Source organism: Phyllobates terribilis, unplaced genomic scaffold, assembly GCF_046119375.1.
Source record: "Phyllobates terribilis strain yellow unplaced genomic scaffold, ASM4611937v1 Scaffold_2__4_contigs__length_985480577, whole genome shotgun sequence".
Taxonomy (NCBI): domain Eukaryota; kingdom Metazoa; phylum Chordata; class Amphibia; order Anura; family Dendrobatidae; genus Phyllobates; species Phyllobates terribilis.
The window spans coordinates 126,627,615-126,654,183 of record NW_027362762.1 but is presented as its reverse complement, the minus strand read 5'-3'; the positions used below and the strand labels follow the sequence as shown (position 1 = coordinate 126,654,183).

The 26,569-nt window shown below is 43.2% G+C and overlaps 1 protein-coding gene across 1 annotated transcript in view; it reads right to left on the bottom strand.

Moving 5' to 3' along the window:
* Positions 1-8,237: 8,237 nt before the first annotated feature.
* FREM2 (FRAS1 related extracellular matrix 2) overlaps positions 8,238-26,569 on the bottom strand; it is a 316,569-nt gene continuing 298,237 nt past the window's right edge. The window contains exons 18-24 of the mRNA XM_073662574.1: positions 23,999-24,103; positions 17,309-17,436; positions 17,084-17,218; positions 16,873-16,999; positions 14,818-15,005; positions 11,857-12,003; positions 8,238-9,038 (exon numbers count right to left, since the gene is read on the bottom strand). Of these exons, the coding sequence (XP_073518675.1) occupies positions 8,523-9,038; positions 11,857-12,003; positions 14,818-15,005; positions 16,873-16,999; positions 17,084-17,218; positions 17,309-17,436; positions 23,999-24,103 (1,346 nt within the window). The 3' untranslated portion in view covers positions 8,238-8,522. The remainder of the gene's footprint in view (positions 9,039-11,856; positions 12,004-14,817; positions 15,006-16,872; positions 17,000-17,083; positions 17,219-17,308; positions 17,437-23,998; positions 24,104-26,569) is intronic.

Genomic DNA, 26,569 nt, shown 5'->3' with positions numbered 1-26,569 from the left:
TTATACTACCATGGATGTGTATGAGATGCATTATACTACTATGGATGTTTATGGGGTGCATTATAATACTATGGATGTTTATGGGGGTGTATTATACTACTATGGATGTGTATGGGATGCATTATACTACTATGGATGTTTATGGGGTGCATTATACTACTATAGATGGGTGCATTATACTAGTATGGATGTTTATGGGGATGCATTATACTACTATGGATGGGATGCATTATACTACAATGGATGGGGTGCATTATACTACTATGGATGGGGTGCATTATACTACTATGGATGGGGTGCACTATACTACTATGGATGGGGTGCATTATACTACTATGGATGGGGTGCACTATACTACTACGCATGGCGTGCTTTATGCTACTATGGATGGGGTGCATTATACTACTATGGATGTGTATGGGTGCATTATAATACTATGGATAGGGTGCATTATACTACTATGGATGTTTATGGGGGTGCATGAAATGACTGCAGACTTATAGCCTATGGCCGGACAACCCATTTAAATGTTTATTTTTTAAATGAAACCTGCCTCTGTGAACAGTCCTTTACCATTCCACTTTCTTTCCTTGCCCGAGGATGGAGCCAATTGACTGGCATTGTATGACAAGTATGGTTTCAAAGTTTATAAAGTGAATGGAGCGGCATAAAATAACATGAGTCAGTGGGAATAACACAATGTTTATTGCAGACCACAGTGAGTTGGGGTCCAAGTTACACATTATACGGTCACCATTATCTTTGTGTAAAAACAGTACCAGTTTTGCTGCCATTACCACTAGGGAGAAATGAAAAATTACAGTAACGGATGAAGAAGGGGATGCGGTCAGTAAACGGCACAGAGATGTTATTTGTCAAATTACATTATTATTATTAGCATAGAAACGGAGATATGTAACATTTACCAACTACTAAGGTGTGGTTAGAATGGGAATAAAAGATCTACAGTTTACATAGCAAATCTGCATAAACAAAATACATCACAAACATTTACCTTATATTGATTGTTCGTCACAGCCTATATTGTAGCTCAGAGCTGCATTCATAATGCTGGAGGCTTCAGAGCTGAAATCCACCAGCATTCATTGTTGGCAAAATGTGCGGAGCCCAGTAAAATTGTTAAGTTATCAAATGACAAACCTGTTGACTGTTTCCAGCAGTGAATGCAGCTCTATAATACTATAATACAGGCTGCAACTCGGATCAGCAAAAGGTAAGCAATGTTCCTACAGAGTTACAAAATTTTGTACTTGGACCTTTGGAGTGTGTATGTGTATATATATATATATATATATATATATATATATATATACAGTACAGACCAAAAGTTTGGACACACCTTCTCATTTCAAGATTTTTCTGTATTTTCATGACTATGAAAATTGTACATTCACACTGAAGGCATCAAAACTATGAATTAACACATGTGGAATTATATACTTAACAAAAAAGTGTGAAACAACTGAAAATATGTCTTATATTCTAGGTTCTTCAAAGTAGCCACCTTTTGCTTTGATGACTGCTTTGCACACTCCTGGCATTCTCTTGATGAGCTTCAAGAGGTAGTCAATGGAAATGGTCTTCCAACAATCTTGAAGGAGTTCCCAGAGATGCTTAGCACTTGTTGGCCCTTTTGCCTTCACTCTGCGGTCCAGCTCACCCCAAATCATCTCGATTGGGTTCAGGTCTGGTGACTGTGGAGGCCAGGTCATCTGGCGTAGCACCCCATCATTCTCCTTCTTGGTCAAATAGCACTTACACAGCCTGGAGGTGTGTTTGGGGTCATTGTCCTGTTGAAAAATAAATGATGGTCCAACTAAATGCAAACCGGATGGAATAGCATGCCGCTGCAAGATGCTGTTGTAGCCATGCTGGTTCAGTATGCCTTCAATTTTGAATAAATCCCCAACAGTGTCACCAGCAAAGCACCCCCACACCATCACACCTCCTCCTCCATGCTTCTCGGTGGGAACCAGACATGTAGAGTCCATCCGTTCACTTTTTCTGCATCGCACAAAGACACGGTGGTTGGAACCAAAGATCTCAAATTTAGACTCATCAGACCAAAGCACAGATTTCCACTGGTCTAATGTCCATTCCTTGTGTTCTTTAGCCCAAATTAGTCTCTTCTGCTTGTTGCCTGTCCTTAGCAGTGGTTTCCTAGCAGCTATTTTACCATGAAGGCCTGCTGCACAAAGTCTCCTCTTAACAGTTGTTGAAGAGATGTGTCTGCTGCTAGAACTCTGTGTGGCATTGACCTGGTCTCTAATCTGAGCTGCTGTTAACCTGCGATTTCTGAGGCTGGTGACTCGGATAAACTTATCCTCAGAAGCAGAGGTGACTCTTGGTCTTCCTTTCCTGGGGCAGTCCTCATGTGAGCCAGTTTCTTGCAGCGCTTGATGGTTTTTGCATCTGCACTTGGGGACACTTTCAAAGTTTTACCAATTTTTTGCATTGACTGACCTTCATTTCTTAAAGTAATGATGGCCACTCATTTTTCTTTACTTAGCTGCTTTTTTCTTGCCATAATACAAATTCTAACAGTCTATTTAGTAGGACTATCAGCTGTGTATCCACCAGACTTCTGCACAACACAGCTGATGATCCGAACCCCATTTATAAGGCAAGAACTCCCACTTATTAAACCTGACAGGGCACACCTGTGAAGTGAAAACCATTTCCGGTGACTACCTCTTGAAGCTCATCAAGAGAATGCCAAGAGTGTGCAAAGCAGTCATCAAAGCAAAAGGTGGCTACTTTGAAGAACCTAGAATATAAGACATATTTTCAGTTGTTTCACACTTTTTTTGTTAAGTATATAATTCCACATGTGTTAATTCATAGTTTTGATGCCTTCAGTGTGAATGTACAATTTTCATAGTCATGAAAATACAGAAAAATCTTTAAATGAGAAGGTGTGTCCAAACTTTTGGTCTGTACTGTATATATATATTTTTTTTATTTTTTTTTTCTTAGCTGACCCTTCACTTTCACATATACATATACATATATGTATATATAATTTATGTGAAAATGAAGGGTCAGCTAAGAATCTAGATATCTTATATAAAACATTTCATCTGTAAACATCTGCATAACTGAGCTGAGAGCTTTCAGCACATTGTCATTCGCCATTGCACGAACCAAAAAACTGATCAGAAATATGTGCAGGCTTAGGCCACGGTCCCCCTATTAGTATTTGGTCAGTATTCGGTCAGTATTTTTTCTCAGGAGTGGGAGACAAAACCAGGAGTGGGTGATAAATTCAGAATTGGTGACTTGTTTCTATTATACCTTTTCTCTGAGTGTTCCTCACCTAGTTTTGGCTCCCACTCCTGAGAAAAAATACTGACCAAATACTGATAGCAAAGCCGTGGCCTTAGCAAATTACCAGCAAAATAAGTCGTACTGACCCTACTTAAAGGAACGCTCCATGCAAGTCTGATATACTTTGGATACTTTGGTCATTCTTGCGAACTCTCCCAGCATATCCAGGAGGATCCCAGACAAATCTCCAGGCACAACAAAAGCCTCCAAGAACTACTTGGATTGCAGTGCTCCCAGAAGGTTTCTTGTATATTGCGCTGGGATGCTTCGTCAAAGGTCCACATCCCAATGTCCAGACACCCACTGGCAGTTACTGGGGTACACGGTGGAAGGGTGTGGTCTGTAAAACATTGTACATTCTAGAATCTTATGCACAAGTATATTGTGCCAAGTACTGCTCATATAAGAGGGTGTTGGCCACTCTTGCACAGGGGCCCACCGGAGGATTCTCCTGTTCTCCTGTGGGCCAGTCCAAGCCTGTGCACAACTATTTAACAAAGTATGGACCTGTTATGGTTAGTGCAGGGCCCGAGGAAGGTGTGCATAACCCATGGATGTAAAAACAGCGAAGAGGGAATCCTTCTGTCCTGTACTGTCTCCTAGCCCTACATTAGGCATAGCAAAGCATACAATTTTCTTACCTACGGCATTCCTTGACTTTTCCCTTGACAATGGTCTATGCCTTGGATAGAGATGTGCATGATGTAACGTGAGCAGGTCAAGAAAACAATCTGGTATTATTCAGAAGTTTGTGAAATTTGTGGTAAGTCTCGAAATAAGTGATGGGTTATAGTAGATCTAGCAAACAAGCTAGATCAGATTAGTTAGTATTAGAGGACTTTTCAGTGGATCGAGTAATGGAACCTAAAGGTCCAGCAGCAGAAGACAATCCCATTCGAGCTCACATTGAAGGGAATCACTTGACAGTAGGGTCTGGTTGAAGAGATACGTGCTCAATGTATGGATGAAATAGTAGCATGATAGGCTGTAGCATTTATATGGCAATATCCAGTGCAAGAGTAATCTAAGGTGATGATCAGCCATTGTTCACTATGGAAGATCTGCATGGTATCACAGCTCATCATCATTCATTGGGATAGGGATAAGCTATAATACCAGATACAGCACATGGCCAAGAATGGTGCTGATTTTTGTAAAAAAGGTAGACCATTCTTTTAATTCTAAACTAACCCTCTAAGGCACTGTCCGGTGTAATAACTTATCGGTTGCTCTTATTAAATCATTTGTTTGAGTTGTATGATATTTCCATAGATGAGGACCCTCAAATTTTAATTGATTACCTAAAACAGCACTGTGTCCTACCAGAATGAATAATTTAATTTCATTAAACTCTACCATTGAGACCAAACTGTAGATAACATATAACAGAGGGTAAACATGTCTATTGTAATCTATTGTGGTAATTTCATCAGATGTAACTTAGCTGACAAGCATCAAAACAGGGAAGTGTCCTGGCTTTTTGTCAATGATGCCTCCCCAACCTCTACTTTTTCATCTTGATTGGGGGCTTTGGCTTCCAGGTGGCACCTGTACAGTGACTTTCCCCGTGGTGGGCAATAGCCTCAGTTATACATGGCACATGTTGCTCTATATACAGTGTCCATACTAGCGCCGTCAGCCACGCTGAATGGAGATTATTGATGAAAAAATAGGGCACTTTCCACGGCTTGGCAATAGCCAGTGAACACTGGCTGGATGATTTACAAGCCACACGAGACAGTAATAAAGATTTTTTATTACTATAAATGCAATATAGGTATATTTATACTAAGTACCCAGAGATGTTAAGTCCCCCTACACTTTAGAAAGCTGGCAGCTCTCAGAAGCCCAACTCACCCATCTGCTGAGTGCTTCTTTGATCTCTATGAGAGTGCTGCTGTTAGAGATCTCTGAGGGTGGCTCATGTGGGCAAACCCGCCAAGCTCACCAAGCGAAGAATGCTTCACGACATGTCAGTGTTTTTTGTCCTGAAGCTTTTTGCGTCGTTTTGGTTCTTTTCTGATTGCTTGATCGTCGTTTTTGACCGCCGGTATTTTTTTAAGCTTTCTTCCATTGTTTTGGGTCAAATTTTGTACTGGCGCTTTCCAGATATTTTTTTATTCATTCAACAATAAAGAAACCACTGGTGCTTTTTGAAATGATAACGCTGGGAAAAGGCTGAAAAAGATGCCCAGGTGTCTCTTGAGCCATGCCATTGACTTCCGATTCAGCCAGTGTTAGTCTAATGTGTATGAGGGCCTTAAGTGTTGTAATGTTTTTTCAGTAATTTACCAGTAATCCTGATTTACAGCCTGTAATATAGTTCAGAGCTGCAGGTACAATCCTGCTGGCTTTAGAGGTTAAACTTCTAGGCTGTCCCTGCTTTTTCAGTGTCTTCATTTGAATTTTTTTAATGTCCAGTCTTTAGGGCAGACACTGGAAAGTAACCTGATGTACCAACGCCCAACTATTTTGATAGGTGGTTGGTGCTGGAGAAGGATGTCATCAATACTATGGATGGTAAAAAGAACAAACAAATCAATTTTGGAACAAATCAAGCCAGACATGTCACTGGAAGCAAGGATCATCAAGTTACGACTTGCCTACTTTGGACACATCATACATACGAAGAGAGCAATCACTGGAGAAGGACATCATGGTCAGAAGAAGAAAAGGAACAAAACGAAGAGGGAGTCGAGCAACCGCATGGCTTGATACTATCAGGTTAACAGCGGAGAAGACCCTGGTGGACCTATCTAGTCTTGCACAAGATGGATCTTCCTACAGAATGTTCATCCATCAAGTCGCCATGGCTCGAGATCAAGCAGAAGGCCGTTAAATAATAAATGTCCAGTGACAAGACTGTTTCCAATGATGACCAGCAGAACTGTGAATGCAGCTCTGGAATTTATAATACTATCTATTCTGAGGATCAGTACATGATAAGCAATGCAATGTAAGTAACATTTTTGTGGGGATAAATCCTACATAAAAACGGTATATGAGACCAGAATAATAATGGAAAATTCTAAACAGTGCCATGACCATGTTTCATTAACATTAGTTTAGTACCCAAAAAGTAAAAGTTAGGGATACTATATAGTGATGGTTTAAAGTGATTTTTTTTTATAGTATTATGTTTCTTTAGGATAAATATGGTGCAGACTAATTCTGTACAAAACAACGGGACAACTAAAGTTAGTAAAATTAAAAGAAAAACTATATACTGTATCTACATTCACTTTTGGTTAGTATTGTATATAAATAGGTCATAAAACATCTTGGAAAATGTGGAATTATGGTAATACCTAATCATCTCGATCTGACAAAGATATTTACCATATGAAATGAATGGAAAAGGAAGGTGGATGAAATGATGAATAAAACTTGCATCTATCAGAATGAACGGGACAATGAAATGCTACAAAATATACTTAATAATATGAGCTTTATGTATACTGTGCACAATGGTAAAATATAATACCATGCTATTCATTTGAAACATGTACCCTTAAGAGGCTCAATGATTGCCATAATAATAAATTACTTGTTCCCGGAGTATCATTCTCCTATGTTTGGTTCTAGGGAACCTTGTTTTATGTGACTGATGACGGTGAGATTCCTAGAGCATCTAGAACAAATATGTGACACGGTGTGACCGGACACCAGCGCTATCGTTGTCAGGCAGCAGCATCAACTGTAACTTTTAAAAAAGTAAACAAAACCCCCCCCCAAAAATTAATAAAAAAATAGTCTATATTGTTTAGAAATGTGTTCTTCTTAACCTTAAAACACCACTCCAGCAATTTTTTAACCACTTTGTTAGAGATCATGTATGTGAGTGTACTGCATGTATTCACCATCTTCACCGGTAGCCGTCTGCACCCGTTTTCAGCCCGGATTTGGCATCATGTGACTGCAGTTGGGACACACAGTTCTTGCTGTGTGAAGTGTAGGCCACTTTTTTAAAAATCTTCTCAATGTAAGTCTATGGGAATTCATAAAGCTTCACCATGAGTCCAATAGACTTGTATTGAGAAACGTGACTTCTAGAACACACAGTGATTCACGGGGTTACAAAAGCTGCAACGTGGTACCGGAGCTACCGGAGCAGGGCTGAAAAGAGATGAAGACGCTGACTAGTGAGTATGTAACTACATTCAACACAGTCACAAATACAACTCTGCTGCAGTGCTGCTTTAATGGAGTACAATGCTTAAATATGGTTTACCTAATTCTACCTAGCCCCTTTCTTGTACTTAAAGGGCAATTATTTTTACTTAGTAGATATATACAGTATAAATATGTATGGACAAGGTCCAATTCTTAAGGATTGGGTCACATCAGAAAAGGACTATGATACCTTAGACTACGATGTTGTGTGCGTCTCAGTAGCCGGTGGATGAGTAGAACCTCACATGACCAGCATGATGGCAATCAGTGCAATAAAGTCCTTCTCCGACGCACGTACCTCGTTATGATCTAATGCTCTATGCCGTCCTCATAGTGAAACTTCATGGACTGGGTAACCCAAACGTTCTTAGACTAACACCTTTAACCTCAGAGGAATCTTTGGCTAACAAGAAATAATAAAAATAGATGGAAACATTGGGAAGAAATTCATGTCTGTGGGGAAACTTGACCATGTCATCTGTTTCCATATCCCAAAGCATATGAGACAAGAACAATATTGTATAGCAATCTTCACAACCATGATCGGAAAGTCTGTTGGCGAAAGATCTTCGAAAACTGACATGTAGAGTACGATCATTGAACCTCGAATGGATAATATTAGAAAGAGCTCTCCCTGTGAACGAAGAGATGAGCTATCAGCACCTTTGAATATTTTCATTTTTAAATAATATAAAAGAAATACAAGAGGATAATCCTCATTTACAGTTTTTTTTTGTATTTTTTTTAAGCGCCTTTTCATGTTTAGTGCATGAGTTCAGGTTGTCAGGAATTCTAGTTGTACAAACAATGGTTTGATGTTTCGGTCCCATTTGTGCCCCTCCTGGTCCTTCCAACACTTTAGACATACATGAGGTATTTAAGAGCAGACGGATCATCATGGGGCACAGAGTAAGCAGGCGTTTTCCGGAAAGAGTTAAAAACAGTTTCAGTTTGCTATTTTTGAGGCACTTGTACATGACTTGGCTCGTGGATCCACTATGTCAAACCTCGGAGCTGTCTGTACTGTATCCCCGAGGAGGCATCATGGGCTCGCTGCTTCCCGACTCTCTCCCTTCTTCTTTCTTTTTAGACTTTTGCTTACGTCTAGCCATAAATAAAATAATTGCTATCACACAAACCACTAATAACAATATAACGGCGATGATGACCACAATGATGACCACATTAATCTCACTTTCCTCCTTATTTAGTTCTCTTGGCATTATTCCGTCTGGGGAGATTTCTTTCTCATGAATTGTCTTTTTGTTGTTACGTTCCAAAATGATATGCTGGATATTGGTTCCTCTGTTGCTCTCAATACCAATCTCCTGAGCAACTGTTGGGACTTCATTGGCATCTCTCTTCTTACGACGGTTCCTGGAATCTCCGGAGGTGCCAGTGCTCAATACAGAATGGTACTGGTGATCTACGCTTCTCTTTCCAATGCCTCTGTTGGTATTTTCTTTGGACCTCACAGTGTAGATTGCATGAATATACCACTCTCTTCCAGTGGAAACCTAAAAAATATACAAAGGATCATTTTAGGACCAAAGTAGCTACAAACTATAGAAAAATACTTTGACTTTGTGTATGTGTTGGTTATCAGTTACTACGTAAAAGAAAACTTCCCGGCTACAAGGATTTTGTTCCTCTTCCTCATATCAAACTCAAGTCACTAAAAAACTGAAGCAACTGAAACAAATATCATCCTATGTATATGGCAAATAGCACCGTATCCTGCCGATAGGATGGTATCCTGACTATACGGCCAATAGGATGGTATCCTGCCTATATGGCCAATAGGATGGTATCTCGCAGATAGTATGGTATCTCGCAGAAAGGATGGTATCCTGCCTACACGACTGATGGGACAGTATCCTGCCTATACGCCGATAGGATGGTATCTCGAAGATAGGATGGTATCTTGCAGAAAGGATGCTATCCTGCCTATACGACAGATAGGATGGTATCCTGCCTACATGACTGATGGGACGGTATCCTGCCTATACGGCCGATAGGATGTTATCTCACAGAAAGGATGGTATCCTGCCTATACAGCCGATAGGATGGTATCCTGCCTATACGGCCGATAGGACGGTATCCAGCCTATACGACTGATGGGACGGTATCCTGCCTATACGGCCGATAGGATGTTATCTGGCAGATAGGATGGTATCCTGCCTATACGGCCGATAGGATGGTATCCTGCCTATACGGCCAATGGGACGGTATCCTGGCTATACGGCCAATAGGATGGTATCTCGCAGATAGGATGATATCTCACAGAAAGGATGGTATCCTGCCTATACGGCGGATAGGATGGTATCTCGCAGATAGGACGGTATCCTGCCTATATGGCCGATGAGACGGTATCCTGCTTATAATGGCCGATAGGACGGTATCTTGCCTATAATGGCCAATAGGGACAGTATCCTGCATATACAGCCTATACCTATATGACTAGTAAGCCAATGCTTCAACCTAGACAGAATCTATAATATCTGGTACCATCTCTCGCTTTTAAAAGGTTCCGGTCATCTGTCCAATCTACTAGCTTCATGTATTAGGAAAGAAGAGAATGAACAGATCAATACAGTACAGGTGCATCTCACAAAATTAGAATATCATCAAAAAGTTCTTCAAAACAAATAGTGAAGCTCATATATTATATAGAGTCATTACAGAGTGATCTATTTCATGTGTTTATTTCTGTTAATGTTGATGATTATGGCTTAGAACCAATGAAAACACAAAAGTCATTATCTCAGTAAATTAGAATACATTATAACACCAGCTTGAAAAATGTTTTTAAAATCTGAAATGTTGGTCTACTGAAATGTATGTTCAGTAAATGCACTCAATACTTGGTCGGTGTTCCTTTTGCATCAATTACTGCATCAATGCGGCGTGGCATGGAGGCGATCAGCCTGTGGCTGAGGTGTTATGGAAGCCCAGCCTTCAGCTCGTCTGCATTGTTGGGTCTGGTGTCTCTCAAACCCTCCTCTTGACAATACCCCATAGATTCTCTATAATAGATTCTCTATGAGGTTAAGGTCAGGCGAGTTTGCTGGCCAATCAAGCACAGTGATACTGTTTGTAAACCAGGTATTGGTACTTTTGGCAGTGTGGACAGGTGCCAAGTCCTGCTGGAGAATGAAATTTCCATCTCCCAATAGCTTGTCGGCAGAGGGAAACATGAAGTGCTCTAAAATTTCCTGGAAGACGGCTGCACTGACTTTGGTCTTGATAAAACACAATGGACCTACACCAGCAGATGACATGGCTCCCCAAACCATCACTGATTGTGGAAACTTCACACTAGACCTCAAAAATTTGAACTCTGAGACCTTGTGGAGTGTGTAAATGACTGCCTTCTGGACATCTGTCAAGTCAGCAGTCTTTCCCATGATTGTGGAGCCTTCTGAAACAGACTAAGGGACCTTTTTAAACGCTTAGGAAGCCCTTTGCAGGTGTTTTTTGTTAATTAGTCTAATTTACTGAGATAATGCCTTTTGTGTTTTCATTGGCTGTAAGCCATAATCATCAACATTAACAGAAATAAACACTTGAAATAGATCACTGTGTGTAATGACTCTATATAATTTAGGAGTTTCACTTTTTGTATTGAAGAACTGAAATAAATTAACTTTTAGATGATATTCTAATTTAGTGAGAAGCACCTGTATATTATTTTATTTGACTAAATGGGACCCCCCACTGGACTCCCAACTCAACTGGGCAGCTCAATTATAACTCTGTAGTGCCTCATCACTCCAGTGATGGCGCTACAGGAGAAATTAACTCTTGTTTCTAGGTTCATCCAAAGATTAGAGCTGATTACTGGAGGTTTCAATCGTATACAGGGAGCACGGAGAACAGATTATTATTGGGCAAACTTTAAAATGCTAAAATCTGCAACTTTGAAATATCTTTTGCTTTTCACTTTTACAACCAATGAGAGTTCACATGGTGACAACTTTATTCAGCTGCCGAAATCATTAAAAAAAACTCTCAGGCCGCAAATTTAATATGGATCGAAATCAAATTAGCTTCAACAGAACTTTTGTATTTTACAGATTTAATTTTTCAGTAAAATTTGCAATTTCCATAACCAACATATCCGAGGACTTCTATAAGGGGAGATGGCAGAATGGATTGCTACCTCTTTATAAGGTCAGGTCAGATTTGCTATTTATTATATGGATGTACAATTTCTATAATACATTGAGGAGAACATAAGACAGAATTACTCCGTCCGTCTATCAGTAAATGACAAGAAATAACATTTGAGATAACAGAGGACGGACTCCATGATTGTTATCAGGGATCGCTCACCTGGAACAGAGGAGTGGAGTCCACTTTAAATCCATCTGAGCCCGGCTGCCTGACTAGCGGTAATGCCTCGGGATCATCGGCGGCCAGTCTGGCATTAAACGTGATGCTGCCAAATCTACCAGCCTGAGTTTCTGGCTGCGCTTTATCCTGCACGACCACAAAGTAACATCAGATGTAATGTGTCAGTCATGACAAAGAAATAAAGTGATAACATTTAAAGAATTAAACACAACTATAGGGGTACAGTGGCTGCAACTGTATTAAGGCCTGGTACCTGCTGCATAGGAATACAGTACTACTATTAAAGGGAATCTGTCAGCAGGTTTTTGTTATGTAATCTGAGCACAGCATGAGGTAGGGGTTAATACACTGAATTCAATGATATGTCATTTATTAGGCTGTGTGCTGTTGTTTACTTACAATGAAGGTTTTATCACCAGGGGATTATCACGGCATGGTCTGATGTGCACACACCTGCTAGTCTAACTCCGCCCCCTCCTCTGATAAGCAGCTCACTATTAACAGACAATGTACATAGAGAGCTAGTGTGGGCGGGGTTAGCTTTCACAGCTCTGCTGCATTCTACATCCAAAAACTCTGATTATGTCAGAACTGTTGCACCCAGTAATCTAAGTGATAGCTCCTTGGATTCAGCTTCTCTTTGCCTATATTATGCTGCTCTCAGATAAAGTAGCAAAAACCTGCTCACAAATTCCTTTTAATGGTCATGAGCTGGGCGTCCACTGCTACAGATTTGGCATTGGGTCCCTGGAGTTCCACATAACTAATCTGACAAGTCTGTAACGTGTAACGCCAGTTTACTCCACCCCGAACACCCAACGTGACTGATATAAACATGGCATGAGATACACATTTATGGCTATGAAGCAATTAGCCCAGGTCTGGATTTCTGATGGTCGGGCTGAGTCTTCTGATGCAAGAACAATCCGTGTTTCACAGATGTATGAAACTTGCCAAATGGCCAAGGGGCTGATACATTAATGTGTTTATGAAATCTGAAATAATCATCTTAAGAAGTTGCAATATTTTTTTTGTGCAACTCAGAAGTTGAATTTTGGCCTTGGCCAGCTATGCCAATATGGGCATGGTAACATGGGTGGTACGAGGTGTGGTCACTCTCGTCTGTCAAACACATCATATGTTACGTCACAAAAGTGGAGTAACTTACTCCAGAAATATACACCAGTCCCCATAAAGACTAGCATGGGCTACACCAGTCTTAATGAATCGCCCCCTAAGTTAACACTTTCCATATTTGGTGCATATTTTTCCTCAGCAAATCTGCAGCGGATTTGGTATGGCTTTCACCCTCTCCATGCCGAATCTATACAAGGAATTGACATGCTGTGTATATAAAAATCTGTATCACAGGTCAATCTGCGCACCGGAAATATCAGCAATGTGTTCTGATATGTTGAAATCTCATCTATTTAGCTGGTACTGTGTTAGGCTGCAGATTTTCTGCTTGCAAATTTACCGGGGCAATCCGAGCGGAAATTAACTTTTAGTTGAGTTTTTTCAATCTACAGTCAGTATCGGCTACCTCTTGGGTATGGATTTTGCTGAATAACAGTCAATAGGGATGCTATATCTGCAGGTTAAAATGCTAGCCTGGCATGTTTTATTGTGTTTTTGGTTTATTTTTTTTCAGCGTAGATGTGGATTTTAGATGCACAAACGCTGTGTATTTCAGTCAAGAAATCCATGTATAAAATCCAGAAAAAATACACAACATGTGAGCATAGGGTAAGGCTTTGTACAGATGGAGATTTTTGAAGAGTTTTATGAACGAATCCTCTTTAAAATGCTCCTGAAAACATTCTGAAAACTATTTATTTCTATAGGAAATCCCCTATGTTGTTCATATGAGGAGTTTTTTCCTGAAGCGGTTTTGAAAAATGCCTGGTGGAAAAGAAAAAGTTCATGTCACTTCTTTGAAGCAGATCCTGAAGGAATCCTCTCTAAACTAGGCACTGTCCAATGAAAAAAAATTAAATGAACCCTTCAAGAAAAGAAAAACTCTTCCAAAACTGCTTTAGAAAATTCTTCAGGTAAAGAAAAACTCTAAAAACCCCTCAAAAACAGGAGATTCCAAAAGCAGTTTCCTCTTGAAACTTTGTGGCTTTTTTACACCTCAAAAACTCCTTATGAACATATCCTATGAACATATTATTTTTAGGCAGTACTCTCTGTAATCTGCCTGAAAATGTGCTAAATAAGTCCTAAAAAGAATGAACATATCCTAAGCTGTTAATGAGTTAAATGAAGTGACCAGTCCATTCTTCATGCGGAAATACTTTTCCTATTCATTTCTATTGTAAACCCACTTTCTTTGCTCATTTGTTTAGTGTTTTGAGTGTTTTTTTTTCCCATTTCAGATTTTGAAAAAAAGCCTGGTGGGAAAATAGAAAGTGCTTGTCAATTCGTTGAAGAGACTCTGATAGAATCTGCTCCAAACTAGTCACTGTCCAATCAAAAGACCGCAGAACATGCTTCATGTAAAAAACTCTTCCAGAACTTTTCGAAAACTCTTCAAAACGACTTGAGCTAAAAAAAAATCCTCCAAAAACTCCCCAGAGAATGGGCGTTTCCTGAAGCAGTTTCCACTGTTTGCCGTTTTTGACCGCTTCAGTAATCTCGGTCTCCACGCAGCCTACAGTCAGACCACATCCTGACAAGCAAGTTTTTCTTTAATATTTCACAGGCTCCATTCACTACAAGGCCATGTTCACATGTTCAGTATTTTACATCAGTATTTGGAGAACAAAACCAGGAGTGGGTGATAAATACAGAAGTGGTGACGTGTTTCTATTATACTTTTCCTCTGATTGTTCCACTACTGGTTTTGGCTTACAAATACTGAGGTAAAATACTGACCAGATACTGAACGTGTGAATGTGCCCTAATACATGAAATGAGACCATCAAACATAAAACTCACCAATATCTTAAATTGGTACAGGAGAGATGTAGAGTCCGCAAGGCAGCCATACTCATTATCGGATGGATTATATTTTGGTACATAGCCATCTGCTCCAGTACAGAGGAAAACTTTCTCAATGCTGCAGTAAAAAGAATTTCCCAGGTTCTGGACTGGATCGACCATAACTCGACCATAAATAACATCACCTGCAGGAAACATAAAGAGGAACATTAAGTGTAAGTCCATGTGGCTTGGAATGGCTGTGGATTTTCACAGGCAAAATTTACAGTGAATTTTAGTACCAGCCATGTGGATGAGATATTTCAGATCTCATCCACATTATGCAGAGTTTTTAGATCTTGAAGGCAGATTTTGTAAATTTGCACCATGTCAAATTCTGCTGCAAAGTTTAATCTCAGATTTAACCCCTTGAATATACAGTATAATAAGGGTGAAATCCAGTGGATATATGCATCAAAATCCAGAAATTACTATTTATTGGAAGAGCAGCTTGATAAAAACAATAAAGGGAATATTTCATCAGAAAATTACTCATTTAAATCAGGTTTTTATGTTTTTTTCTATAGTTTTTTTTTCTTTTTAATATCCAATATTACTGCCTACAGTAAATAAAAATTCTGAAATTTTGCAATTTCCACCCTGGCCATTAAGCCTGATAGTAGACACATAGTAGACACATAGGCCCTAATTCATTGTTGCCTTTGCACCTGGTTTTTGTCTATACAAAAAGGAAAAAAGGTTCATCAGCGTACCAAGGAAGAGCGCAGTATTGGATGATCCAAAAGATGATGCACGGAATGAACGTGGCCAGTGTCCTGGGATGCGAACAAGCAACAAAGAGAAAAATTAAAAATAGAGAAATGAATTAATGCGGCTTAAAATCACATCTCAGAAAAAAGCAAACGTGTCCTTAATCATACCTCTGATTAAGGACATGTTTGTCTGCGTAGGGTGTTTCTTCTCCCCCTTCTACCCCTCTTTTTTGTTTTTTAATTATACTTTTTTCTGATATGTGATTTTAAAGCCGCAATAATACATTTTCCTATTTTTAATTTTGTTTGGTGTTGGAATTTTTCTCCTAGATGTTTGTTTTTATGTCTAGTTTTGTGTGTTTTTCGCCTTTTTTGGCTTGCAACCAATTCATTGTTCTATTTTCAATTTTTGTGAAGTCTATTTCCTATGTGCTCACCTGTTTTTTTATTTTTTTCTGCTTTGTGAGCCGAGTTTAGTGATTCCAGATGTCTTCATCTGATTAATCAATTACGTATTTCTAAAAAGTTTCAAATTTTGGCGCGACTTCACTCCAACTCTTATGTGGTGTATTTTTGACTACACCAAAATTTTGATGCAATTTTTATGACTTTTGACGCCAATATGCGACTTTTTGAACCAGAAGTTGTAGAAACAGTTCAAGACAGGAAAGAAGTCCATTTTTTTACTTTGTGCCAAATTCATGAATTGTGTGCGCCATTTTTATTACTTTTGGCGCCAAAAAACGTCAGCTAATACAACTAGACAAAAAAGGAAAGTGACTTAAACCGTCCTCACAAATGCTGAATCGGGGCTACACTTCTTTTTCTGGACAGACGACTTTTCAGCAGCTACAGATGACTGGACAGATGACTTTTCAGCAGCTACATGCACATAGCCAGCAATAGACAGGCTGTGACCCATTGATTTCTATAGGAGCACTTTTTGGGCATGCTCTGATCTGGGTGCAGGTCATTAAGAAGGGAGAGAGAGGAGGTGAGATGTAACTATCATCTATTGGGAATGGTGAATCCTGTGTTATGTAGTGATATAGAAGTGTTGCAATCCTGCCTGTGCTGATAACGAGACTTCTGAAAAGTCTTTTCTACAGGATAGCAATTATGAGTTTGGCATTAAATTTAGTGGACTGTGTGAAAATTGCAAAATTTATTAATATTATTTTTACATAAACAGAGATATGGAAAATATATTTTTTTTTATAAAAAATGCATTCAATGTTAAAACCGGATTTAAACAATAGTTCATCTTCTGATGGCACATTCGCTTTAACAAGCATTTTACCTTCAGAGAACGCTATGTCACTCTCTTGTCCAAATCCCATCGATCCGTCGGACAGCCACAGGGATTTTTTAGATAGGAGCAGCATTTGGGTATTTAAACTAAACTCTGTGGCGACCGGGTCACTGACCTGTGGGTAAATGATCACTCTCGTCATGAGGGCAGCAAACAAATACAGTGATGGAGACACTTAGTTTGTTGCTTTTTATGTTACCTGTTGGAATCGGATATCAACATCGAAATTGATGGGTTCCCGGGGGTTACACACAGTGGGGATACTGTACTCCTGGTAGGGAGAGGTGGTACAGGGGATGAGCTTAACCGTGTAGGTGCCAGAGTAGTCCCGAACCTGAGGAGGAAATGATCAGTGTTCTGATTAAGTGAGATCGTGTTCCGAATCATAGTAAGAATTGTATATAGAGAAGCTGCGGCCTCTTACAGCAAAGTCAGAGACAAAACTCCACTGCTGAATGGGCTGGTTATAACTGGGTTCATTCCGCACAAGGATCAAGGTAAAGGTCAGTTCAGGATGATCGGCCGACATGATCATGGAGGTCAATGACGTTGCTGGATGAAAAAAGAATCAGTTAGATCCGGAAAAATCCATATACAGATGAATAACCATCATATCTACAAACTACAGTATTTTTCGGACTATAAAACGCACTTTTTTCCTCCAAAACTTTGGAGGAAAATGGGGGGTGAGTCTTATAGTCCGAATGTTGGGGGAGGGTGTATATATATGTGGAGTGTGGGGGGAGTGGTAGCGGTGGAGGAGCGGGGCACAGGAGGCAGCAGCTGCCCGCTGCCGCCTACACTGTCCCCGCTGCTAAAGAAAATGAATATTCACTCCTCCCCACACCCATAGGGCGTGGGAAGCACTGAATATTCATTCTTCTTAATAGCGGCACACAGTTTAGCCGCGCTGCGGCTCCTGCTGCTGCCGGAATCGCCTGTGCCCGCTGTTAAAGGGCATGAATATTCAACCTCTCTCCACGCCCATGGGTGTGGGGAGGGGGTGAATATTCATGCCCTTTAATAAGCGAGCACACGAGATAGCCGGCAGCAGCAGGAGCCACAGCGCGGCTACACTGTGTGCCGGCTATGAAGGAGAGAGAAGTCACTGCTCCCCGCGCACACAGTTCCGGCGTGGGGAGCAGTGACTTCCGGCAGCTGATCTCTCCTTGTGAGTCGCGCATGGCAGTGACGTCATGCGCGGCTCACATGGAGAGATCAGTGCAGGCAGACAGGACGCAGCGCTGGGGGAGAGAAGAAAGGTGAGTAGGATCGTTTATTTTTTTTTTATGTGCAGCATGATGTGGATTAGGGGGACCATGCATACCAGGATAGGGATTAGGGGGACCATGCATACCAGGATGGGGATTAGGGGTGCCATGCATACCGGGACAGGGATGAGGGGGACCATGCATACCAGGACAGGGATGAGGGGGGCCATGCATACCAGGACAGGGATGAGGGGTGCCAAGCATATCAGGACAGGGATGAGGGGTGCCATGCATACCAGGACAGGGATGAGGGGTGCCATGCATACCAGGACAGGGATGAGGGGTGCCATGCATACCAGGATAGGGATGAGGGGTGCCATGCATACCAGGACAGGGATGAGGGGGACCATGCATACCAGGACAGGGATTAGGGGGGCCATGCATACCAGGACAGGGATGAGGGGTGCCATGCATACCAGGACAGGGATGAGTGGTGCCATGCATACCAGGACAGGGATGAGGGGTGCCATGCATACCAGGACAGGGATGAGGGGTGCCATGCATACCAGGACAGGGATGAGGGGTGCCAAGCATACCAGGACAGGGATGAGGGTGCCATGCATACCAGTACAGGGATGAGGGGTGCCATGCATAGCAGGACAGGGATGAGGGGTGCCATGCATACAGGATAGGGATGAGGGGTGCCATGCATACCAGGACAGGGATGAGGGGTGCCATGCATACCAGGAATGGGATGAGGGGTGCCATGCATACCAGGACAGGGATGAGGGGTGCCATGCATACCAGGACAGAGATGAGGGGTGCCATGCATACCAGGATGGTGATTGCTGTGCCATGCATACCAGGATGGGGATTGCTTTGCTATGCATACCAGGATGGGGATTGCTGTGCCATGCATACCAGGATGGGGATTAGGGGTGCCATGCATACCAGGACAGGGATGAGGGGTGCCATGCATACCAGGACAGGGATGAGGGGTGCCAAGCATACCAGGACAGGGATGAGGGGTGCCATGCATACCAGGACAGGGATGAGGGGTGCCATGCATACCAGGACAGGGATGAGGGGTGCCAAGCATATCAGGACAGGGATGAGGGGTGCCATGCATACCAGGACAGGGATGAGGGGTGCCATGCATACCAGGACAGGGATGAGGGGTGCCATGCATACCAGGACAGGGATGAGGGGTGCCAAGCATACCAGGACAGGGATGAGGGGTGCCATGCATACCAGGACAGGGATGAGGGGTGCCATGCATACCAGGACAGGGATGAGGGGTGCCAAGCATATCAGGACAGGGATGAGGGGTGCCATGCATACCAGGACAGGGATGAGGGGTGCCATGCATACCAGGACAGGGATGAGGGGTGCCATGCATACCAGGATAGGGATGAGGGGTGCCATGCATACCAGGACAGGGATGAGGGGGACCATGCATACCAGGACAGGGATTAGGGGGGCCATGCATACCAGGACAGGGATGAGGGGTGCCATGCATACCAGGACAGGGATGAGTGGTGCTATGCATACCAGGACAGGGATGAGGGGTGCCATGCATACCAGGACAGGGATGAGGGGTGCCATGCATACCAGGACAGGGATGAGGGGTGCCATGCATACCAGGACAGGGATGAGGGGTGCCAAGCATACCAGGACAGGGATGAAGGTGCCATGCATACCAGTACAGGGATGAGGGGTGCCATGCATAGCAGGACAGGGATGAGGGGTGCCATGCATACAGGATAGGGATGAGGGGTGCCATGCATACCAGGACAGGGATGAGGGGTGCCATGCATACCAGGAATGGGATGAGGGGTGCCATGCATACCAGGACAGGGATGAGGGGTGCCATGCATACCAGGACAGAGATGAGGGGTGCCATGCATACCAGGATGGTGATTGCTGTGCCATGCATGCCAGGATGGGGATTGCTTTGCTATGCATACCAGGATGGGGATTGCTGTGCCATGCATACCAGGACAGGGATGAGGGGTGCCATGCATACCAGGACAGGGATGAGGGGTGCCAAGCATACCAGGACAGGGGTGAGGGGTGCCATGCATACCAGGACAGGGATGAGGGGTGCCATGCATACCAAGACAGGGATGAGGGGTGCCAAGCATATCAGGATAGGGATGAGTGGTGCCATGCATACCAGGACAGGGATGAGGGGTGCCATGCATACCAGGACAGGGATGAGGGGTGCCATGCAAACCAGGATAGGGATGAGGGGTGCCATGCATACCAGGACAGGGATGAGGGGGACCATGCATACCAGGACAGGGATTAGGGGGGCCATGCATACCAGGACAGGGATGAGGGGTGCCATGCATACCAGGACAGGGATGAGTGGTGCTATGCATACCAGGACAGGGATGAGGGGTGCCATGCATACCAGGACAGGGATGAGGGGTGCCATGCATACCAGGACAGGGATGAGGGGTGCCAAGCATACCAGGGCAGGGATGAGGGGTGCCATGCATACCAGTACAGGGATGAGTGGTGCCATGCATAGCAGGACAGGGATGAGGGGTGCCATGCATACAGGATAGGGATGAGGGGTGCCATGCATACCAGGACAGGGATGAGGGGTGCCATGCATACCAGGAATGGGATGAGGGGTGCCATGCATACCAGGACAGGGATGAGGGGTGCCATGCATACCAGGACAGGGATGAGGGGTGCCATGCATACCAGGATGGTGATTGCTGTGCCATGCATACCAGGATGGGGATTGCTTTGCTATGCATACCAGGATGGGGATTGCTGTGCCATGCATACCAGGATGGGGATTAGGGGTGCCATGCATACCAGGACAGGGATGAGGGGTGCCATGCATACCAGGACAGGGATGAGGGGTGCCAAGCATACCAGGACAGGGATGAGGGGTGCCATGCATACCAGGACAGGGATGAGGGGTGCCATGCATACCAGGACAGGGATGAGGGGTGCCATGCATACCAGGACAAGGATGAGGGGTGCCATGCATACCAGGACAATGATGAGGGTGCCATGCATACCAGGATGGGGATTGCTGTGCCATGCATACCAGTATGGGGATTGCTTTTCCATGCATACCAGGATGGGGATTGCTGTGCCATGCATACTAGGATGGGGATTAGGGGTGCCATGCATACCAGGATAGGGATGAGGGGTGCCATGCATACCAGGACAGGGATGAGGGGTGCCATGCATACCAGGACAGGGATGAGGGGTGCCATGCATGCCAGGATGGTGATTGCTGTGCCATGCATACCAGGATGGGGATTGCTTTGCTATGCATACCAGGATGGGGATTGCTGTGCCATGCATACCAGGATAGGGATGAGGGATGCCATGCATACCAGGACAGGGATGAAGGGTGCCATGCATACCAGGACAGGGATGAGGGGTGCCAAGCATACCAGGACAGGGACGAGGGGTGCCATGCATACCAGGACAGGGATGAGGGGTGCCATGCATACCAGGACAGGGATGAGGGGTGCCATGCATACCAGGACAGGGATGAGGGGTGCCATGCATACCAGGACAAGGATGAGGGTGCCATGCATACCAGGATGGGGATTGCTGTGCCATGCATACCAGTATGGGGATTGCTTTTCCATGCATACGAGGATGGGGATTGCTGTGCCATGCATACTAGCATGGGGATTAGGGGTGCCATGCATACCAGGATAGGTGTGAGGGGTGCCATGCATACCAGGACAGGGATGAGGGGTGCCATGCATACCAGGACAGGGATGAGGGGTGCCATGCATACCAGGATAGGGATGAGGGGTGCCATGCATACCAGGATAAGGATGAGGGGTGCCATGCATACCAGGATGGAGGGATGCCAGGCATACCAGGATGGGGATGGGGACCACGTATAAAAGGAAGGGGGGGCATATACCAGGATGGGGGATATTGTCAGAATTGGGGGACATTACCCCTATACCAGTGTCAGCAGAATACCCCCTCCCCCTTAAAAGTGCATCATGACCACATTTTTTGCTTACAGGTGCGTCTTACGGTCCGGTGCGTCTTATAGTCCGAAAAATACGGTAAGTGTTTTCCCATAATGTCCATCATTATAGATCACATCTGTTCTCCATTGTTCTAATCTATCCCACCACCAGTGGAAGCCATGGCCAGGAACATAACCATCACCACTGGATGCCTGGACTATATTCTACCGCTCCCTCCCTACTAGACACCAGGAAATATAATCCACCTCTCCCACTCCACTAGACACCAGGGAATATAATCCACCTCTCCCACTCCACTAGACACCAGGGAATATAACCCACCTCTCCCACTCCACTAGACACCAGGGAATATAATCCACCTCTCCCACCCACTCTACTAGACACCAGGAAATATAATCTAACTCTTCCATTACTACATTATATTCTCTGGTGTCTAACTGTTCCACTACTAGACACAAGAGAATGTAATCCACCTCTCCTACTCCACTGGACACCAGGGAATATAACCAACCTCTCCCACTCCACTAGACATCAGGGAATATAATCCACCTCTCCCACTCCACTAGACACCATGGAATATAATCCACCTCTCCCACTGCACTAGACACCAGGGAATATAATCCACCTCTCCCACTCCACTAGACACCAGGGAATATAATCCACCTCTCCCACTCCACTAGACACCAGGGAATATAACCCACCTCTCCCACTCCACTAGACACCAGGGAATATAATCCACCTCTCCCACTCCACTAGACACCAGGGAATATAATCCACCTCTCCCACTCCACTAGACACCAGGGAATATAATCCACCTCTCCCACTCCACTAGACACCAGGGAATATAATCCACCTCTCCCACTTCACTAGACACCAGGGAATATAACCCACCTCTCCCACTCCACTAGACACCGGAAATATAATCCACCTCTCCCACTCCACTAGACACCAGGGAATATAACCCACCTCTCCCACTCCACTAGACACCAGGGAATATAACCCACCTCTCCCACTCCACTAGACACCAGGGAATATAATCCACCTCTCCCACTCCACTAGACACCAGGGAATATAATCCACCTCTCCCACTCCACTAGACACCAGGGAATATAATCCACCTCTCCCACTCCACTAGACACCAGGGAATATAATCCACCTCTCCCACTCCACTAGACACCAGGGAATATAATCCACCTCTCCCACTCCACTAGACACCAGGGAATATAATCCACCTCTCCCACTTCACTAGACACCAGGGAATATAACCCACGTCTCCCACTCCACTAGACACCAGGGAATATAATCCACCTCTCCCACTCCACTAGACACCAGGGAATATAATCCACCTCTCCCACTCCACTAGACACCAGGGAATATAATCCACCTCTCCCACTCCACTAGACACCAGGGAATATAATCCACCTCTCCCACTCCACTAGACACCAGGGAATATAATTCACCTCTCCCACTCCACTAGACACCAGGGAATATAATCCACCTCTCCCACTCCACTAGACACCAGGGAATATAATTCACCTCTCCCACTCTACTAGACACCAGGAAATATAATCTAACTCTTCCACTACTACATTATATTCTCTGGTGTCTAACTGTTCCACTACTAGACACAAGAGAATGTAATCCACCTCTCCTACTTCACTGGACACCAGGGAATATAATCCACCTTACTCCAGCACACCCCTCATCAAGAACAATGAGAGCAACGCCGAACGCCGATCTTGATGAATCGGGCCCTGTATGTGTCTAGTGTATCTCAGACATCTTGATCTATATAAAGCACGCATCCACTGGAGGAGAGGATTACAGTGATGTAGTGGATGCAGATTCACTGAGGATCTCATCATCATTTATTAGCATACTGTTATCTATCCTGACTGATCGTTATGTTCTTACCAGGATGAGACATAACAAATAAACCGTAGAACCGAGCTTCTGTTTTAAAGTTGACAACCAAGCGTCCTTCATCATTTATACGCATGCTGGTCGGGTAGAGGGAGCCTAAAGGAAAATATAGAATAAGATAAAAAAAATAAGATAAAACTGCGAGTAATACACAGATTAATCTGTTATTAAAGCTATAGTACAACTTTTATTATATCTACTACTGTCATTGACCACTGTATCAACCCTCCTAAGCCGTCTATATGGGCATGGCGGTCATAGGAAGCTGAATATAATGATACCTTCATATCTGCAAACCGATATCTTATTCCAGAGAAATCAACGATTTGCTTAATATATAAATGAGCTGTTAAGATCTTTGGGCCGGACATAGATCTCCCCGAGAATCTGCCTCCAGAGATTATTGTAAATGTAAGGGACCATTACCAGTGTGAGACATGTAGATCAGGAGAGCAGACTGTTAGTTATCACATGTCTCACACTGGTAACTCCCCTTTCATTTATAATGACCTCTGCATCCAGATTCTTGGGGAGATCTATGTCCGGCCCATAGATCTTAGCAGCTCATTTATATATAAGAAAATTGTGGATTTCTCTGGAATAAGACGTCAGATCGCAGATATCAAGGTATCAATTTATTCAGCTTCCTATGACCTACCTGCTCATAGAGATGGCTTAGCAGGGGTGATCCTACTAAAAAAAAAGGTCATAATGATCAGGTATAAACCGTAACAACGATATTCGCATAGTTAATGGACATGATAAAACTGGACCCCTTTAAAAATTATCAAAAGATCATTGATTCTAGTATACTAATATCAAGCAGTCTAGTAGTAGTATCAGTTTTCACCAGCAGATGTCACTGTTGTCAATGACATGTGCAGCTTGTGTCTACAAAATTCTCACAACCAATGAACAGTGTATGAACGGTATGTGTCATGTCACATCTGTAATGCACAATCCTCTGAAATATTACGTGCACATTTCATTTTCATTACAGATAGAAATATTATCATTAATTTTCTTCATAGTGACGTCAGATCATAAGGAATATGAGAACATAAAACAGATGTTCTTTCCTAAAGGTGTATTCCAGTCAAAAGCATTCATCACCTATCCAATGTATAAGAGATAAGCGCCAGACTAATCTAGCAATTATTAAATATCCAATGGTGATTAATGCTTCTGACCTGAATACCCCTTTAATATACTTAAAAAATATATAAAGTTTAGGTTAGGACTACAAAGTTCATACTTTTTTATGTCATGTGACCAAAGTTCAAGGTTTTCTTGCGGGTTGGCCATGTTTTTTTCCTTACAGTCATCACCTGTTGGGACTACAAGACTAGAATGAGGTTGTCCTGTTCCCAGATTATTGTGGGCAAAACTGAAAATTCATTGTGGGGAGGGTCAGGGTCTCAGCTTTTTCGTTTTGGATAGTTCTTGGGATAAAGGTAAAGGGGTGTCCATCTTGAGGCCAAATTCGCCAGAGACTGGTAATGCTTTAAAATAATAAACTAAGGAGAGAATGAGAAGAAGGGCAACCCTTAAGGCTTTTTTTTTTTTTTTTAGAAAAAATGAGGGCCAAATCTTCGGAAACACATAGGAGCAGTACTGAAGTTTGGGGAGCATTAAAGGGAATCTGTCAGTAGGATTTGCTATATAATGTGAGAGCAGCATGAGGTAGGAGCTGAGATACAGATTTCAGGGATGTAGGGATGTGTCACTTATTAGGCTGCATGCTGTTGTTTCAATATAATGATTGTTTTATCAGCAGGAGATTATCACTATAGGACTAGTTGCCAGCATGCCTCCTAGTTCAACCATGCCTACTTCTCTGATTAGCAGCTCAGTGTCAATAGAAAATGTACACAAAAAGCTGCTAATCGGGGGTGGGGCGGGCTCAGCCTTCTGAGCTCTGCTACATCTAAAAACTCTGATTGTATCATGACTAAGTGATACATCGCTGGAATCAGGAGCTCTGCCCCTACATTATGCTGCTGTCAGATTAGGTAACAAAAACTGGTGACAGATTCCCTTTAAATCAGCTGTGAGGTCACACGTCTAGGATGCTGTGCTGCACATCACAGTACAAACAAGATCATCCCTGCCAGATCAGTATATGGCATCATCTGGGGACAGAGCCATGATATCGCTCTGTGATTGAATCCTATATTGGATGAATTTTTAAGTTGAGCGATTTTTGACAGGGGTCTCTTCCGCGAGTGGTTCATGTTACACTGCTCAAAAAAATAAAGGGAACACTCAAATAACACATCCTAGATCTGAATGAATGAAATATTCTCATTGAATACTTTGTTCTGTACAAAGTTGAATGTGCTGACAACAAAATCACACAAAAATCATCAATGGAAAAACAAGTGGAAAAACACACTACAGGCTGATCCAACTTTGACGTAATGTCCTTAAAACAAGTCCAAATGAGGCTCAGTATTGTGTGTGGCCTCCACGTGCCTGTATGACCTCCCTACAACGCCTGGGCATGCTCCTGATGAGGTTGTGGATGGTCTCCTGTGGGATCTCCTCCCAGACCTGGACTAA